We start from the raw sequence: 20,254 nt of genomic DNA on the forward strand, positions 1-20,254 counted from the left end.
CTTCAATACACTCATTTTTTCTCACATATGGAGCTAAATGCTTGTACTGTAGAGCCTGGATGCCATACCTAAGCAGCGCTGCAACACTAGCAGGGTGAGGTTAAAACCCCATAGAGTACACAAAGGATCTGATTTTGCAATTTCATGAAGCTGATGTGAAGCTAATATTTCTGAGGATTGAGTATATTCAAAGACATACTTGTGTGCATACTGTCGCATTTTGGGTATCTTGTTTGGATGAGTGTAGAACTTAGTGTATGCAGAAAAAGGTTATGGATTGCATTGTTGAATAATCTACCTGTATAAGGCAAATAAATGGTGTATATATTTTAACTGTCTGCTTTTATCAGGGTTCACTGATCATTCAAACTATCATCCAGTTTATTAAAAAGCAGAATTTGACAGTTTTTAATGACTTTGATATGAAGATTGTTTGGATTGCCTCTGCTGGGAAATTTTCATTTCCAATCTGCACTTGGAGGATGTATCAAGCTTCTGACTGTGGGTTGCAAATGTTTTCCTGTCTGATTTCTGAATGTTAGAAAGGATGTTGCAGTGCTGAGACATGTCGGTCTTGCTGTTTTTAATCCCTTATAGGATATTGTTTTGTCCTTTTTGAATTTCAGAGAGCTGTTTTGTCAAGAAGCTCCTTTCACTCTCTCTGCCTCTTCAGACTTGGACAGAGGTTCTGGAGACAGGAGACGAGCAGAGTTAGGTGAGGTAAACCAAATGAATTGTGATGTTTGCTTACAAAATAATTATCATATCTCTGTGTTTCTGTTGTCAAAGACATCCGTCTCTCCCTCTTCCATTTGCACTCACTCAATCACCAGAATCTGCAGCCACAGACGTGCACTGAGCAGAGTTAACGGCCCATTATGAATGAATGGCAGCTCCGTATTGAGCCGTCTACGAGTCCTATCCACCTGTTTAAGCAGAGCTTTATGAGCTTTGTCATGAAGCTAGATGGGATATTTCATGGGCTTAGATCATTAAACACAGTCAAAAGCATGTCGTGCACACAGACAAACACACACACACACACACACACACACACACACACACACACACACACACACACACACACACACACACACACACACAACAATACCTTGTTTGAATAGATACACCTGTAGCTACTTTGTTTTTTCATAATGCTGCATAGTAGGCTGCGTGACAATAGATGCACGTACAACTGTAGGTCACCTTGGCAACAGCAATCAAGAGGCGGACGATTCTGTGAGGGTGCATTGAGTCCATTCATCAAACCTCTCATGGTGGGAATGCTGATTGCTTGGAGCCCGCTTGGCTTTTTAAAGAGGGGAAAAAAATCGCATTTGCTTTTCAGCCCCGTCACAGGATCAAACCCCACCGAAACCACGCGGGGGTCTGAGAATTCATAGCAGGTCGACCACTGGGACTGAGTGTGAATATCAGAGAGGGAGACTGAGGGCTCTGTTTTCGACTTCGCCACCAGCGCGGCGCAGGCGCAGACTTTGGTATTTTCGTGCGCTGCGCCGCCGGCGCATCTCCTCCTCCTTCTCATCTCAGTCCCACCCAGCAGCACAACTCTCATGAATCAACTGCTGCAAACCATTTCAATATATAATCGCTACAGGAAGAACAATAGATGCCAGCAGCAGACAAACAACCAATTTTAAAACTGATGCAACATTGAGGAAACCGATTCTGATTCAATAACTTCAACAGAAATGTCTGGTAACATCGACAAAGGTCCAGACGGTCCACTGCAATAAACATATTTAGTCCAACATTGATAATAATCCACAGAAAGAAGTTTTCTTCTTTAAAGTTAGAAAGTGATATGCTCATCTTCTGCTTGTCTTCTGTGTTTTTGCTGTTGTAATTTACATACAGATGGTGCCATCTTGGTTGCAGTTACTCTGCAGAATCTTAGGTTTGGCCCAATACTTTCTGAAAGCATAGTTACATTCATATAAAAGGCATTGCATCTCTGATGGTAGGCACATTTATAACTTAAAAACAGCAGTCACTGTGATTACTTAGCATTTACATGGCATTACACACCAAGCAGCACTGTGGCCACGCACAGCCTCACAGAGCTGCCAGTGTCAATATTAAATTTCAAAACTGGGTTTTGCAAGCATTGCAAAGGGCTAGTTTGATAACATCTTTCTCTTAATTCCCCAAAACCAATGACACCAAACTCAAGTAGCATGAAATCACTGCACGGATGGGATACTGCCTTTGGTGTTATTGCTCTCACCTGTCAAACCAAACGAATTCAATGATGGTCAGAGTAACTGACAAAAAGTCTTGCAGTGATGGAGCAGTCTGCATCTTGGTGCTAAAGCTACCTGATTTGGCTCTTCAAGTGCAGAAATGAAAACACTTCATAATTACAGTGAATTCAGGAGTTATTAAACACTTGTTAATCATTAACTGTATTAACCCCAAATGCATCTTACATATCTATGAAATATCTATGAAAGATGCTGACTGCTATTGTAGGGGGCTTGATGTACATAAAAGACTTTTTTCCTACCATCTCAAACTGGTGTTAGAAGGTTTCCTTGTCTCCTTGAAAAACGAGCCGTGATGTGGGCAAATAATGTCTATCTGAACAGTATTTGTGTTATTTAAGGCATATTAATTAACTTCACTTTGCTGCAGTGCATAAGAGCACAAGTGCAAGTACAATTGCAAAAAGATGCATCACATGCCTGTCTTGCAAATAAAGTATTAATACCTGAGATCCAGTTAAACTCAAATACCTCTGATTAAAAGTCTGATTAAAAAGAACCATAATTCATGCCCTGCAATATCAACCTCTGCACATTCGGATACTGGGAAAAATGTGTGTGTTCTGAATATCTGAACAGCAAATATTCTGATTTTGTCTTGTACTCTGCTGCCATCATGTGGCAAATACAATCACTACAGCAAGATTGAACCTTTACATTTGACATTGTTCAACAAGGACACTGTTGATGACTTCACCTGTTTATATATTTGAAACTACGTCTACTACAGTTAATATCACAGAGGAATCGTCAAAGACAAACAGCTGGAGAAGCAGATATACTGCATTTCTCAGACTGTCCACATCCCCCGCCATGTTCAATTAATGGCAGGTTTTCCACGGGGGTAAGCAGCGAACCTGGATCATTTAGATTTAGAACTGGCAGTTGGACCTCATCATCATCATCACGAGGCAAACTCTGTTTTGTTTTGTTTGTTGACAGGAACTAAACTTCCTGTTTTGGACACCAGTGAGCTGAAGTGGACTGATGCAATAGATGGAACTTGTGTTGCATGTTTGATTCAGAAAAGTGAAGTGTTTCCCTGTTTCTTATGAATGTGCAGTCTGTTTGATCTGCATGATTAGCACTGCTGTGTCAGGCGGGTTGCTGATCTCACATTGCATCTTTTTTTGTTTTGGTTAATGCATTACAAATTCCCAAAGAGTAGTTAACGAGCTCAGCATGAGCAGATTTGACTTAACTTTCATTTTGTTGACATATACTTTATTTTATGTTGTTAAGCTCAGATACTTTAAGGTCAATACAAATGTTAGTATACTAACATGAGTTAGCACAACTGCTAATACACTAGTGGTCTAACATGCACATTGGTTTGTTATGCATGTTCAGAATTGTATGTTTCATGCAGATGTTTAGAATGTTAACTTCCTGTTAGCTTACTGGTGTTAGCATTGTAACTTATCGCTGTAATGACCCTACAGCTCATCCTGACACAATTCAGTCATTAATTTTAGATTAAGTTGAAAGTAATAGTTTGACAATAAACAAATAAACAAAATCAAGGTCTACTTAATAGCTCTCTCTGTAGCCTTCAGCTTTGTTTTCAGTTGGTCTATTTATTGCTTTTAAACTCTCATTGAAAGCTTTGGAAAACACCAGCAAGTGTAATTTTTATTATTGTTATTATTATTACTTTCAAATCATTTTGTCTGTTGTTACTAGTTATCGGTTATTTACATGAACCAAAGGTAAGTTTTTTGAATTTGTTGAATGCTCTGCTGCAGTTTGTGAACCTGCAGACTGCATATTGTGCAAAAAGAATTAAATCAAAGATTCAGCTGCCAGCCATACGGCTACTTTAAAACCTAAATATTGCTTTCATAAAGTGTTCCTTCCTACACTCGAGTATGCAAGTGCTAATCCTTTTGTGCACGTCTTGCACCAGTGTCTATTTCAGTGTGAGTTCCTGTGACTGTGTGCAAGTGGTCAGCAGTGACGGAGAGTGTTTTCAGTGGCAGCTGCAGTGTGACTGTGCTTCCTGTGAGCCGACGGCAGTTTGTCACCTCTCTTGATAAACTGTACGATCTCAGCTCTGCAGGGAGAACAACACATGCAAGGTGAGTCGCACAATGTTTCTGTCTCTTCCACAAACAGCAGCTGATTGTCATTTTGAATTGTGACTCACTCCATCCATCCACGTCCCACGAAATACACTGAGTCACGTTGAAGCTTGTGATGGTTTATTGGTTTCGTCTGCCAAATGTGTCTCTTAATATGCGTAAAAGTAAAATGAAAGAAAATGAAAGACAGGTTAAAGCACTTTTTTGTGATGCTTCTGGACTGCAAATATCAGGATGGTGGTCCTGTAGATAAGAGAGAAATAAACAGAAAATATAAGAAACAAATGAAAATATGGATAGATTAAGATGTCCAGGTTTGCTGTTTAATGAATCAATACACTGCTCTTTAATCCTTGTATTTCAACATGTGCATCACATTCAAACAATGGTTATATTCTGTATATATACAGTCTAACAAGGTATTGGGCTGTTGTTCTGTATAAGAGTATCAGCTTTTTGAGCAAAGCACAGTATAAAGTATAAATAAAATAGGTAATGATTTTTCAGTACATGTACACATGTAACACCTTTATAAATGGTATACCATTAGTGCAACATAGACATAATAAAATACACCACTGTTGTTGCTGAACATGTATCCTAGCTACCAAAATGCCACAGGCAAATTTCCATTTCATGCAAAGTACTGGACAATAAACTTTTCTTATCTTGTCCACCTTTTTTTAGCTGATTCTCCATGGAGGCTACAGCCAAGTATGACTTTGAAGCTACTGTTGATGACGAACTCAGCTTCAGAAGGGGAGAGCAACTGAAGGTGAAGGCGCACACACATGCCAAACACTCACTTTTCAAGTTCTGGATAGCTCTCAACATGAAAAACATTCAAATTACAGACTGTTGATGTTGTGCTAGCAGCACGTTATGAAAATGTGTTGTGAAACTGCATCCTGCTGCTCAAATACAAGTTTATTTCCAATTTGCAAAGGGATGGCAATGAAATCTTTGGTGTTACAAAAAGCAAGGAGAAAGTACGAGAAAATATCGATGCAGTGACAACACAGCTAAAACTATATATATATATAGAGAGAGAGAGAGAGAGAGAGAGAGAGAGAGAGAGAGAGAGAGAGAGAGAGACAGACAGACAGACAGACAGACAGACAGACAGAGAGTATGTGATAAGTATAGTAACAGCATTCAAGTGCAGAACGCAAATACTTTTCACTCTTTTGTCAAAGTGAGTCCGGCAACCCAAGTGTAACAAGTTGTGTGTGTTTTGCACGTGGACAAAGCTTGTGACTCTGACCTCATGTGTTTGCGTCCCTCTTAATTGACAGAGATGCTTATAGATCTGATCCTTCACCCTTAATCACTCATCCAACTAATCAACAGTCTGCTCAGACTTATTAGAACATGCAGTGTATATTAAAAACAATGAAAACATCCAACATGCAAATTCTCTCAATGGTAGTCTTTTCATTTCAGGTGCACATAAAGCTCATTGTGCCTCACATTAAAATGGAATGCAGTCACTTAACTGCACGGTACTTAACTGTACTTAATAAAAAACAGGCAAGAAATACAAGAAAGTACAACGGTAACAATAGAAAACAGGAAAGATGAACTGCGAGAAGAAACCATTCAGCCACAGACCCAATCCACGCACGCACGCACGCACGCACGCACAAACTAAACAAAAATACCTTTTGAGTTTGCAGTGGTGGTTTTTGTAGGTGGCGATAAGAAGCCGGCACTCTGTATCTTGATGAGATTTTTCCTGATCTCTGTGCCAGTTTTACAATTGATTTCAACAGAATTCTTCTCTGGATACTTGTTTTAAGACCACAATAAACACTATGTTTCAAGCTCTTTGCTTTGCAAGAATATACATATGTTTATATTCCTCCCGGTGCTGTAACACCAAGGAAAAAATAGCTCCTTTGTGTTGTAACCAGCCAATAAATCAGATCAGAGAATCATTAGCATGACATTGTTGAATAACTTCAAACTGCAGCACAAAATGTGACTACTTACACTTCTAGAACTGAATTATGTTCAAACAATGCTGTGTAGAATATCCATCTTGATTGTGTCCCGCTGTCTCAGATTCTGCAGACCACTGGCAACTGGTACAAAGCAGAACTCAATGGAGTTGAGGGGTTTGTACCCCAAAACTTCATCAACATCCATCTGCCCAGGTAAAAGTCTCACAAAGCTAGAGAGAAGATGAAGGAGAAACAAATACAGAGACAGACATGATCTATTTATAGGTTAACAGAGCATTTCACATGAAAGGAAACAACATGAAGCTTCATGAGAAAACCATTTCTGTAGGTGAAAATGTTTAATGTTGTTGCTCAAGTTTGAAATGTGTCATCGCCCTCTAAGATAAATGATTCAGAAGGTTTTCTTACACCTGTGAAAGCTCAGTTTCTGCCTCCTCCATGACTCCAGCTGGTACCAGGAGGACTTCAGCCGCAGCGACGCCCAGGAGAAGCTGATGTCGCAGCCGGTGGGAGGCTTCCTCATACGGGGCAGCAAAAACGCAGCCCCAGGTGACTTCTCCATCTCTGTCAGGTGCATTCACTGTGTGTCTGTAAAGCGTTAACATTGTCCAGCTAGCTAAGATTTGAGAGTGTTATGTGTGTGGTTGATGACTGCTTACAGTTAAATTGTTTTTTTTGTTTGTTTGTTTGTTTTTGGTTGATGCCCAACATGTACATACATTATTTTCAGTATATTGCTGGCAAATTTGATATTGTGTTGGTACCCACAGATACCAGCATTAGCATATACAGTATGACTGACATTCTACTGTCCAGTTTAAAATTTAGACTTTATTAAATGTAGTCTGCCTGTCATAAAGGCTTTTGCAATTCACCTCTTTGCTCAAATAACCATGTTTGGGGCGCACAGGTACCTCCGTCAGAGCCATGCAAATTTCAGCTGTGATGCCCAAATCAAATAACAGTAAGAGGAAAAAAGGCAAAATTTTGGAGATGTGAAGAAGACAAGAGTGAGGGAGTGAGAGAAAGAGAGCTTTGTAACGTCATGTCATGCAGCAGCAGCAGCGCAATTCTCTATTCTTCTGTAATATATATATATATTTTTTTTTTTTTGCATTTTGCATTTTGCACTTGATATCCGTGAGCCCACTCTTTTACAGCTAGCGAGCAGGCGAGACCAAACACGTGGTGTTTCCGGTTTACAATCAGACCCTGTAGTTTTTCTTACGTTACTAGCCGCGGCCACAGCTTATAAAAAAACTACATGTGCACTAGGTCACAAAGAATGTTAATCTCGCCATAAAAAAATGACACCGATAAAATTGATTTGCATCACGATATTTTGACAGCACTAATATATATATATATATATATATATATATATATATATATATATATATATATATATATACACACACACACACACACACACACACACACACACACACACACACACACACACACACGTATACTAGAGCACCTTGGTGCTGTCCATTAATTTCTGTTTGACATCCTGTGCTTATCCTCCTTATTTGCATGGTGCTCGTCTGGCTCTGGCTGGACTGTGAATATGTTTGTTCAGGAAAAAGAGATAAACAAACTGCAGAAGCCTAAATGTGACCTAAAATATATAAAATGAAATCCTCATATTACGCAGTCTGTATACTTTGAGTTTACAGTATTTTATCGTGTAGTGTAAGAGCAAGTCAAATGACGGTCAGTGTTTGTACTTATGTGATACAGGTTTCATGTTCACAGTGAGATGGATATAGTATTTCTAAATATTGTTTTGGGCTCTTAATGACACATGAAAAGGCATACAAAGAAAAATAAACCACTCTCTGTACTTTACTCCATGTAGACATGCGACAGATGTGCAGCACTTCAAAGTGATGCGGGACAGCAGAGGGCAGTATTATCTCTGGTCAGAAAAGTTTCCCTCTCTCAACAAGCTGGTGGCACATTACAAAGAGCACTCCATCTCCAAGCAGGTGGAGATATTCCTACGAGAGATGCAGCAGGTGGGAAGCCTACTGATGGAGCGCCATGAAACAAATGTCCACTCACTGCAGCACCTCCTGTAGCCTGTCGTAGTGAACATCTTCACATTCAGAACTGTTTCAAACAGCAGAAGAAGAAAAAAGTTTTTGTGTCCCAACAGCAAAGACGAGACGATTTCTCTCCTCTCCCCATTCCTCCACTCTCCGGCTGTCCACTCCCACCTGCCCCTGCCCCTGCACCTGCACCACGACAGGTACTTAACAGTACTGTGTTTGTCTCACTTTGCATGCACTGCTAGTATGTGCAGAGTGTATGCACGCTCATTGTTTGAATGACAGTGTTGACGTATTGTGTGTCTTTGTCCATATGTAGGCGTAGAAGAACAAATCAATCCATTTAAGATACCCTGGTTTTGTGTATTTTGCAGGTGTGTGTGTGTGTGTGTGTGTGTGTGTGTGTGTGTGTGTGTGTGTGTGTGTGTGTGTGTGTGTGAAGCTGGCTACAGTACTTCAATGACTTCAACTGTAAATTTGATCTGTTGTTGGGTATCTCAAAAGTGTCAGTGTCTTAGGAGCCCAAAAAAATCCTCTTTAAGCATGTTGATGACATTATCTAATAAATATAGAAACGTGTAATCTTTCAATTTATCTGGACTATGAAAAAAGTGGCAGCTGTGGTGGCTCAGGTGGTGGAGTGGGTTGTCCATTGATCACTGGGTTGGCTGTCGGAGCCCCACCTTCGCCTGTCCACATGTCAAAGCGTCCTTGGGCAAGACACTCAACCCTAAACTGCTCCTGATGGTCAGACCGCACTTTGCATGGCAGCTCACTGCCAATTCATCCACCCAACAGCAACAATGTGAGCACTTCTGCAACCTCAAAATGACAAAATAGGATTCAAATCATGATTCTGAATGAATTACTGCAACATGAAAAGAAAAGAAAAGAAAAGAAAAGAAAAGAAAAGAAAAGAAAAGAAAAGAAAAGAAAAGAAAAGAAAAAAGAAAAGAAAGCTTAACAGTGGCTGCAAAAACAAAAGATCACCATTCTTATGACTTTATTGACCCTTTTTTTCATTCTGGTATGACGCTGTCTAGAAATCTCAGCACATAAGAAGCAGGGAGTTGAAATGCAGCTCTATCATCGTACCTGTAAACATCAGTGACACTTGGCTCACAGACTGAGTTTGAGTATCTGTCTGTCGATCTGTCTGTGTGTCCTCCTCCTCCTCCTCCTCCTCCTCCTCCTCGCCCAGCACAAAGCCTCCTCCACGATGCAGGTCAGAGCTCTGTACAGCTTCCACGCTGAGGAGACGGACGAGCTGGAGTTCAACGTCGGCGACATCATCAAGGTTCTGGATTGCTCTGACCAGGCCTGGTGGAAAGGCCAGCTGAGGGGCAAGACAGGCCTGTTCCCTTCCAACTACACCCAACCCATCTGAGAGGAGCACAGCCAGACACAGACATGATATTACTGCAAATACACTGTATATCTAATGTTAACCACTGCAACATTACTGTAATTAACTGTCAGTTACAACCCTGAACTAGCAGCAGAAGGCAACAGAACAGCTGTTTGGCTTTTGAAGTTAAAGAATCATCACATAAAGAGTACCTGCTGAGGTCAATATTAGAAAATGTGTTCATTAGACATTAATCATAAAGATGAGGAAGTGACTGAAACACAAAACATGTACTGTACTGTAGCCACCTATGATAACACAACTATCCTTTCTTTTACTCCATTTGGTCTGAATGTTTGATATAAATGGGAACCTACAATATACAAGATATGAATGTAACATTTATTTTTGAAGATTTATTTTTAATTTCAAAATAAAGCAAAGATGGAGATTATTATTCCATGTTACTGAGAGTCAATAAGGTTTTTTGAATACAGGAAAAAAAAAATCACAGATTATCCATATCTGTCCATCCAAATATCTGGATTGTTTCCTCTCCTCTTTTCTTGCAACCATGAGCCTAAGAAGAGTTCAGATCTTTACATCAGTAAAAATAACTATAAAAGTGTAGAAAAACTGCATTAAGTAAAAAAACAGAATTAACATGAGTAAAAAGTGAAGAATAGCATTAATATATACTTAAACTGCTAGAAATAAAAGCACGCATTATGCAGAATATATAATTGTATATTACTGCATCATAGTTATTGATACATTAATGTGTCAACTTTAAAACATCAGCATTTAGCAGCTGAATGTAAATTGTGTTAATAACTTGATTTGCAAAGTAACTGCAGAAAGCGACACAGAACAGGCCACTTCATGTTTCTGTTACATGACACAAATTGTAAAACGTCAGTGAACGCAACGCTCCTTGGGTATCATCACACTGAGATAGTGAGGTGTAAATTGACATGTGGATGCTCTAGATGCTGTAGTGTGGCAAAGCTTCGGTTATTTAAATACGATGTGCTATCACACCATTTCCAACCATTTCAAACTCAGGCGTGTGAAGTTGTGACCAGTTATTGCCTCACCCATGGGCGTGGTAGTGGGGGGAAAAGTGGACCTGACCACCCAGGGCCCGAGTGGGGAGAGGGGCCCATGACAATCCTGATTTTTTTTTTTTTTTTTTTTTTTTGTGATGTTTTTATTTCGAATGAATTGGGCCCTCCAATTAATTGGTGTCATAATTTATTTCAAATATATTTATAACATCAACTGAGAGAATGAACTTTATGTCACAGACTGTGACACAAAAAAATAAAAAATAAAAAATCAGGATTGTCATGGGCCCCTCTCCCTACTCGGGCCCTGGGTAGTCAGGTCCACTTCTCCCCCCACTACCACGCCCATGTCTGTCACTATATTTGAGCCACCTTTCACAACAGATTCAGGCCCAGTGATTGACTCATTTAGCAGTCTTTCTATGGCGCGCTATTACTCTAGTGGCCTTTATTCCATTTGCACTTGAAGGCAGCATGGGTGTTACGTCATGCCTCGTGCCCCTCCTCTCTCCCTCTCGGCCAGGTAAGCAAACATCCCTGGCGTCACACACAGGTAGATCAACATCAACGGGATCCAACAGAGTGTACCACAGTTCTGAGCTCCAGCAGGAGCAGCCACAGCCATGGCCGAATCCCAGCTCATGTGCATGGAGGACGGCAGAATCGGAGCCAAGATCCCGGAGTCCAAACCGGAGTTTTACTACAGCGAGGAGCAGCGCGCGGCCATCGAGGAGCTCCTCAAGAATGGCGACGGCGCCTTCAAAACGCGACTCAAAGACGACAACATGACAGACTTTCTATCGGCCAGAGAAGTCAAAGTGTTGACCAGCACCTTCAGCCAGTACGACTCGGGTGATGACAGCGGCGGGAGCAAGGCGTCGCCGTCCACGGCCGACGCGGACTCGGGGGTCCATTCCACCTACTGGCCCCAGATGTCGGACACCGAGGTGCCGCCGCTGGATATCGGCTGGCCCAGCGGGGGGTTCTTCAGAGGGGTGACCCGGGTGGCCGTGCACACACACCCGCCCAAAGAAAACGGCCCTCACATCAAGGAGGTGGTGCGACGGCTCATCCAGGAGGCCACAAAGGTGAGGAGGACAGGGACATGACGGACAAGAGGACATGAGCAGCGCTTCAGCCTAATACGCCTAATTCTTCTTTTTGTTCTATTCAGCTTCTTCTTCCTCCTCCTCCTCTTCTTCAGTTCAGCTTTAGACTCATAGATCCACATCAGTATACATCAATAACTGAATCATGTTAATATTAAACACAAGAGAAGGTGGACAGCACAGATCTAATGGTGCAGCTCATACAGCCACAGTGACTGAGGCTCATCTTATGTTCTTCTTCTTCGTATTGGTGATGGTGTTGTTAAGGCTTCACAGGGCACATGTTAAGGTATTGACATGATGCACTTTTTAAACCTCTCACCACATTTTATCACAGAAGAGCTCATTATTTACTTCAAATAGAAACTATGGGCAAAATAACATAACAATACAAGCAAATCCCAGTTTTTACTCAATTAACTATGCTTCAAGCAGAGGGTGTGATGATGATGATGATGATGATGATGATGATGATGATGATGATGATGATGATGATGATGATGATGGAGAAACCTTAGATGAAGAAGACAGATTTGTGAACTCCTGTGATGGAAGATGACACATTTACAGTGAGCAGGCTGAATAATTCAGAAGAAGAGCAGAGATCAAACGTGTGTGAGGGACTGAAGAAGTGAAAGAATGCAGTTTATACAGGAAGTGATTACGCCTTTATTACCTGCCTGGATCCTGTAATTTCCTTTGGCACAGTTCACTTCTGTGGCATTGCATCCATAACTCACACACACACGTACACTATTGTCAGGATGAATTACCACATGTATAAACTGGACATGTAGGTATTGTCTGGAAACACTAAGATGCCGTTGAAGCAGCAATAACATGATGTGTTGAGCTAAAGCTCAGTAGATGAGGCCAAATAAGGGAAATGGGTTTTATTAGTATAGTACGCCAGTAACAAGCCACAAATAAAAGATGTGGTAAAAATGTACACACAGCAAAGACAATACACATGTTGGTGATGATGATGGTGTTTGTGACATTTAAAAGCTTGACAGGTTTGCCAACAAGTTTGTCAAGCTTACCAAAATAATTCAAGGATAGGAAGGGTTCATTGAAGGTCAGCTTCTGTTGCAACAATGCTACACTATGTGGCCAAAAGTATGTGGACACGACGAAGGTCAGCGGTTGAACTCGTCTGTCCATTGTCCATTGGACATTTAATGGGTAATTATCTGGTATAATTATCAATTAATCGTGTGCGTGGAGGACGGCCTCATCAGAACTGAGATCGACTCATCAGTTACTCCTCAGAAAGGGACCTTCTCCAATCTGTTGCCACAAAGATGGCAGCAAATTATTGTCTAAAAACACACTTTCATGTCGTAGCATTCAGATTTCCTTTAATCGGAACAAGAAGCCCAAACCCTGAAAACCAACCCAGGAGGACAAAACAGGATGTGGACGGAGTGTCCGTACACTTTTGGCCATATATTCTAATACCCACCTAACTTATTCCCTGCCTTTTCAACGTTTGCTTGTACAAACTACAAAGCCAATCTGCCATTTTTAAGCATTTCAGTTGCACAAATCCCAGCTGAGGTGAATCCATGCTGAAGTGATGAATGCCTCCTCACACAGTAGCTGCGAGCTGAGCTGAGCTGAGCTGAGCTGAGCTGAGCTGAGCTCTGTGTGTTTGACTTGCCGTCGTCATGTTTACTCAGAGGCTGGTGGAGCTCGGCTGACTCATCTGTTCCGCCCGCTCACGGTGGCTCATGGACGGCTCGGCTCTGCCTTATTGCGCCTCGTAAAAACTGGGTCAAGGACGCGTCACAAACGCACTCGCGCTGTGTTGATTGGCTTCATTATGCAACTTATTCATGGATTCCCCTCCAGTTTTCCTCCGTCTTTCCCTTCACCTCACTATTTGTTTTCCTTTACTTGACCTTTTTCTATCCTTCCTTCCAGGTTTCAAAGAGTTCACACTCTACCTGCTACGCCTGAACTGAGCGCTGATGGCGATCACTGGCCCTTTAAAGGCTGCTCTTTCCCTCCCTGTCTGCTTCTTGTAAAGGTGATTTACAGCACGCACATCAGTCTTTATCTTGCTTCCTGCTTGTTCTGCCTTCTTTCCAGTTATTGCCTCGTCATGTTGGGCATCCGGCAGTCTGCTGAGTTTGTTTACTCGTTCACTTCCATAAGACAGCAGTTGGAACTGGCAGCCCGTCTCTCTACATCCTTAGCTTCGCATTACACCTTTTTTTGAAAGGTTTTTCTGTCTCTGCTGTTTCTTGAAGTTGTCAGAGACAGAAGTGAACTGAACATGCAGCCGGTTGTTTAGCTCGGCGTCCATCTGTGGAATGTGACGAACATACCAGCTTTGTTTTTGTGGTTCATCAGGAGGGGAAGGAGCTCATCTTAAAATAATAACAGACACGCGCACGCACGCACGCACGCACGCACGCACGCACGCACGCACGCACGCACGCACGCACGCACGCACGCACGCACGCACGCACGCACGCACGCACGCACGCACACTTAAGATAACGTATGTTGAGCAACCAGTTCTCCAGGAACCAGCGTGCTCATCTTGGCACACAGATATCAGATTTCTTCTAATTGACTGTTTTTTTTTGTTTTTTTTGCTTGTTTTTTCTCACTTTACTCAGAGGTGATTCTGTCAGAGAGCACTGTCTGCTGTCCACACATGTCCCAGCTTGTCTGTCCTCTGGGTGGTAACTGCAGGCCTTTGTGGCGTCACAGAGGAACATTTGTTGCAAATGAAAAGAGACACTTTTTCCATGACTTTGCTTTTCAGGGAACAGTGGAACAGCTGAGTAGCTGCAGGCCTTTCCTAAACCACCATCCTCTGCTTGGACCGAACATGTCCTTACATGTTTGAAAGGACCGTCTCTGTTTTTTTTGCCCACTCTTCATCTTAACACTGCACATCTCTGGTGTCCAGGATTGCTGGATGGACCTAACCTGTGTCTTTCTGAGGTCGATAAGCATTCACGTAACTGTAAAAGGGAAGCTTAAAAAGGGCTGAGACGACTCGATGGAGCCTGGCCAATCGCAGCTTGCCATGGCGTCTTTCTGAAATGGTGTGACCGACGTCACTGCTCCACCTGAGAGCACCAGCAGTGAGTGCTGATGTTTGTCGTTTTCTGGCTACACGACTGGCAAAATGACCAGAGCAGTATGTTTGTTCCATTCATTTGTGAGGGGCGTTAACTGGCCTCTTGACTTCTACACTGGTTGAGCTTTTTGTCGTTGACCTTCATCAATTTATGCTGTATATTTATGAGAATATAGCAAAAACTCTCATATATAGCTCAGTCGGACACGGTGGTTTTAACCCCTGGACTCCTTTGCATTGGTTTTCAGTAACTGTCAGCATTTCGTCGTCATTTTTACAGTTAGATGCAGAAAAAGCGTAAAAGTGCACATCTGTTTGGTTTTGCCTGACGCTTCTTATTTTAACTTCTTTTAACCGCTGGCTCATGAATTCCTTTATTTGGTCAAAGCGAAGTGCAAACGTGTCGTAATTCCAGCGCTCTGACGGGAGAAAGCAACGCTGCACCTCTTAAGACAGAGCCGGATTTAAGAGCCTAAATTCCTCAGCTGATCCCCTTTTGTTGTTGTGAAGCTCAGTCTCTGACTGGAACTCGGCCGAGGGATAAGACAGCGGTTTTGTCTGCTGCTGTTAGACCAGCAGCTTCGACTCTTCGGTGTGGCCTCAGGGTGAGCGAATCACTGGGTGGCAAAGTGCTTCAGTCAGGCAGATTAGCTTCCTCTGCTGGTTTCTTTGTTCGCTGTCTCCAAAGATATTCTGCCCAAAAGCGTTTCACTGGTTTTTTCTCTCTCTGCTTTAGAGAGGTAACATGGATGAGTAACAGAGCTGCTTTTCAGTGGTTAAGCTGTTTTTCTTCCTTTAATCCATGATAAAAACTGACTCGATGGAAAGAAATTTCAGAAACTTCCTTTTTTAAAAACACAAGATTTTGTGGAAAAAGGTTTGTTTGCGAAAGGATTACATGACATGAAGCACGAAGTGCAGTCGTTCAGTCACGAGTCAGATATCACATCGTTCTTGTATTATCACACAGATAAAGTCTGACCATTTCTAAATCGACAAGATGCTGAAAGCTGATTCGTGCCTTTATTTCAAGCCGACTCGAATACCGTAATGCGTCAGTTACTGGTCTGGTTAGAATCATCGATGTTTTTTAAATGGCAAATGAAATTATTTAATTTAAATTAAATGTATATTTTTGTTTGTTTTTGCACTTTTCCAAGTTTGGCTTCTTTTTTCAGTCGTCAGGCACTAACAGCCCCCTGCAGCTGTCGTCGCCTCTAAAATAAATTATTCAACTGTTTGTCCTGCAGGTGATCGCGATAGTGATGGACATGGTCACTGACCTCCAGATCCTGCAGGACCTGATGGATGCAGCCAGCCGTCGCTCCGTGCCCGTCTACATCTTGTTGGATAACCAAGGTGTGCCGCACTTCCTGGATATGTGCTCCAGGCTGCAGATTGGCTCAAAGCACCTTCGGGTAAGACGCCACTTTTACGTAGGAGATGAATATAGCACAGCACAGAATGACCCTGGATACATTTTACAGACAGCCACCATAAAATCAACAAGTCAAAGGTTTCTTATCGTTGGTTTTCTTCTTCATCATATGTTTAATACAAGGGCTCCCCAGAAAGCAGTGTTACTACCCATTAAAACTCGATGTCATGTAAACCACTCAGTGATACAGACTGCCTTCACAGCACCGCCTCAGAAAAACCACATGAGCCAGAGCGAACAGCCACAAAGTCAACTGATGTCGAGTTTTGGTCAGATTTGTTCACTGTTGACTGCTTTAAGCAAATAATTTGGGCTGGCAGCCAGACACTCTGGAATTCTGCTGCATAAAAGGCAAACATTTGGAAAGATAACTGATATGAATTTGATGCCATTTCCTTCAATATGACAGCGTGTCCAAACATTAAAACAAAACTAGCTTGGCATGAAAATAATGATATGCTGGTAAAAGCTATCGTTAGAGGCCAAACAATCGCAGATAAGATGAATCTAAAGGAGATCGATGCCATCATAAAAGAGGTGTCTGCAGCCCGGCGCTGCGGTTCTAATCATACAGATATCCTGATAATCAATCATTTTGCATTTACTGTATTTTAGTTAAGTTTGAACAAATGTCTTTAAGTTCTCATTGCCTTAGTTTAGCTTTAGTTGACATTACGAGTCTACATACATTTGAGCCCTGTTTGAGCTACAGTTAAGACATAACTGGCTGCAGTGATGTAAGGCAGCCTGCAGGACTTGCGCTAAGGATCAACTGGCCATTTTAGCTGAATTCCTCCAGCGAATGGAGGGTTGTGGTGCACTGATTTTCAGGGTCGGGGTCCCGACAAACTATCTCCTATGTCACCCTGTTAATACTGCTGGCAGTGCTGATTTCCTGTCCATGGTCTGACTGTGACCCTCTGTGGCTGCAGAACATCAGAGCCAGATCGCTTCATGGAGTCGGCTTCGGCTTGTCCTTCGGTAGACTGCCTGGTGCACTCTGTTATAAATACATGCTGGTGGACGGGGACAAAGTCATGTTTGGCTCGTACAGGTGAGGTCTTAAGAATTTCATTGAACTGAGGCTCGGATGTGTAAGGTTTGAACACATCTGACTTTGGTGACTATTCAGAAAATCATCCAAAGCACCAGTATTCACCAAATTCTCATTTTCCCGTAGAAACAAAAGCTTTGAGCTAAATGCTATTTGTCTCTGTCCCAGTTTCTCCTGGTGTACGTCTCGTATGGACCGAAACATGATCACTGTGATGACGGGACAGGTGGTTGACTTCTTCGACCTGGACTTCCGTGAACTTTATGCCATCTCTGAGAAGCTGGACCTCTACAAGGAGTTCCACGTCACGCCGCCTGCCACTAACATGACTGCGACAGTACGCTCCAAATCAGGGTCCATACGGCCGCCTTTGCCAGCGACCACATCCCGCTTCCAGGTCAGCTTAGGGGACCCACGGAAAGCTGACATCCAGGTGCCTGCACACAAATACTACAACCCCAAGTACTCGCTGGTGTTTGGCAATGCCCCACGTCCACCAGGGTCTCTGCAGGAGCGCGGACCCAAGAGAGGGTCAGTTCTGGCTGAGGCTCCTGAGGAGACAGACCCGGGAAGGCCAAGGTTGTCCAGCAGTGAGAAGATGAACCGGTTGAGTCTGCTGCTCTCAGAAGCCCCGAGCGAAAGCTTCAAGTGGCCCAAAGGAGCCACGCAGACCAAGAAGGGCTTTCTCAACTTGATGCAGAAATTCTCTAAGAGGAAATCATCTAGTAAGCTTTCTGTGAACAGCCTGGTGGGCAGTACGTGCCCCTCGCCCACAGAAACCAATCGGACTGATGAGAACCAGGACAACTTTGAGGTTACTGTGAAATCATCCAAATGGAGGAGTAAGAAGCTGTCGAAGGCGGGTCAGAGGACAAACTCTGAGCAAACTGTCAACACTGCACAGGACAACGAGAGTAAGTCAGCAATAAAGTGGCTAAACACAGATCGTATCCAGAATCAAGGAATATCCTAATCAAGTGGTTCCCAACCTGCAGTGAATCTGAGGGGCCGTGGGACAATCAGTGGGACAGGGAGGCAGATTGAGAGCTCTTTGGCTCAGTCATAATCTGGAGACATAAATCATGTACAACCCTGATTCCAAAAAAGTCGAATCGGGGTAGTAACTGTTCACAGTGGGTTATATTTTTTATAGTGACACACGCCAAGAGGTTTGCAAAGTGCTGATCTCGTCTTTCTTTATTTTATAGCAAATGAAACAAATTTACTCTCGAGTACTGCTGCATTGGTCAAATATTTAAACATTTCATGGAAACTTGTTCCTCTATGGATCCTGAGATGAATTCTACATAATGTCTATCTTTCTTCTCACAGGTATTAAGAGTCAACGTCAAGAAAAACAAACCTGCACGGTGTCGTAAGGGGAGCCTGGCCGGCCTCAGACCACAGAGCCACGGAACACAGCCTTCAAGTGATTTGTTTAAACTAACGTCACCTTTGATTTTAGACTGTGAGTACTTCACGCAGTGCCTTAGCAGAAAGACCAGACGAATGTACAGTCCTTCAAGTACTGAGACGTGCAGTTTGTATATGCTTGTTGCCAAATGTAAAATCAATAGAATCACAAATCAAATCAAACACAGTGTTATGGGATGTCTGTTGCCCTTGTAGGATGCAGAAAAGTTTGGTGTGATATTTCCTGACTGCATAGTTGTGAGTGTATATTTGAGAGCAGAGGTGGGCGAAAGGCCAATATCTTCTATCATGGTAATTTCATATCACAGTAATGGTATAAATCACAATACAGTGATGTCAGTTCAATTAAGAAATGGTTTAAAATGACCGTCCGTGCCATCCTGCATCACATTATTAATTTCTTCCTATATTTGGAACTTCCAAACAAACCAAACCACTGTCTCTCCTGAGACAACACTTCAAAACGTAAAGCTGAGAATAAGAGAGATGCGACAGAGGTGCAGTATCGCCACAGACTGTCGCTCTCAGGTCAACTTGAAGCAGCTGCTGCCCAAATCACGTGACCTTGTGAGGCAGCTGCGTCATTGTGCTGCACAGCTGGAATATACAGCAGACACTAAAGCTGGTTTTTCACATGAACTCCAGACAGCGTCCACAGAATCAAGTCCATTGTCCCCAGTTGTCCTTTCACATATGTGGCACATTTATCCAAGTGAGACGTGTCCTCACCTAAAGGAAATACTCTGCCGCATGCAGTGGGAGGAGGACTCCTCCGTAAGGACCGTCTTTGCATTGATATCAGAACTATGTGTATTTGGACATATGTGCAATGTCAATGAAAGAAAACAGATTATAGGCAAGCAGAAAAGAGTATGAAGCAGCTGCACTCAGTGCAGCGTCATCAAGACGACGCTCGCTCGCTGTGGAGCAGGGCGGCAGAGCCAACACTGTGAATAAGGGTTAGGGTTAAAGAAAGCAGCTGTCTGAGTTTACAAATGAAACACAGCCAGCCCGCCAAACATCCAAAGGGCCGTGAGGCACACAGACAGACTTAATTCTCCCTGACCAGGAATTATTTGTAACCCACACCCGTCCTTTAAAAAGCAAGACTCCACTGCAAAGATGGACGAGCAGCGCTGATCAGGAGCCACCTGAAGCAGGATGTTGTCAGACCTTGGCTGATTCTTACTTTTGCACAGAGGAATTATGTTTAAAAAAGGCAAAGGTGAGAAAATATCACCTTGTGGTGGCCTTTTCATTGAGGTGGTGTTGGGGTCATTTTGTGTTTACAAGATAGTTCTGCAAACCTTCCTTATTTTT

The 20,254-nt window shown here is 42.6% G+C and overlaps 2 protein-coding genes across 2 annotated transcripts; both read left to right on the forward strand.

Moving 5' to 3' along the window:
* The first annotated feature begins 4,240 nt into the window (after window positions 1-4,240).
* Window positions 4,241-9,927, forward strand: grap2b (GRB2 related adaptor protein 2b). The gene is made up of 7 exons (XM_070984137.1): window positions 4,241-4,363; window positions 5,054-5,141; window positions 6,431-6,522; window positions 6,779-6,901; window positions 8,192-8,351; window positions 8,492-8,584; window positions 9,586-9,927. Exons 2-7 carry the CDS (start codon window positions 5,064-5,066, stop codon window positions 9,769-9,771), a joined length of 732 nt encoding a protein of 243 aa, XP_070840238.1. The 5' UTR covers window positions 4,241-4,363; window positions 5,054-5,063; the 3' UTR covers window positions 9,772-9,927.
* Window positions 9,928-11,341: 1,414 nt separating this feature from the next.
* Window positions 11,342-19,054, forward strand: fam83fb (family with sequence similarity 83 member Fb). The gene is made up of 5 exons (XM_070974191.1): window positions 11,342-11,887; window positions 16,259-16,426; window positions 17,379-17,500; window positions 17,669-18,414; window positions 18,833-19,054. The coding sequence occupies exons 1-5, from the start codon at window positions 11,423-11,425 to the stop codon at window positions 18,877-18,879; spliced, it is 1,548 nt and encodes a 515-aa protein (XP_070830292.1). The 5' UTR covers window positions 11,342-11,422; the 3' UTR covers window positions 18,880-19,054.
* The last annotated feature ends 1,200 nt before the right edge of the window (window positions 19,055-20,254 follow it).

This window comes from Chaetodon trifascialis, chromosome 2, assembly GCF_039877785.1.
Source record: "Chaetodon trifascialis isolate fChaTrf1 chromosome 2, fChaTrf1.hap1, whole genome shotgun sequence".
NCBI lineage: Eukaryota > Metazoa > Chordata > Actinopteri > Chaetodontiformes > Chaetodontidae > Chaetodon > Chaetodon trifascialis.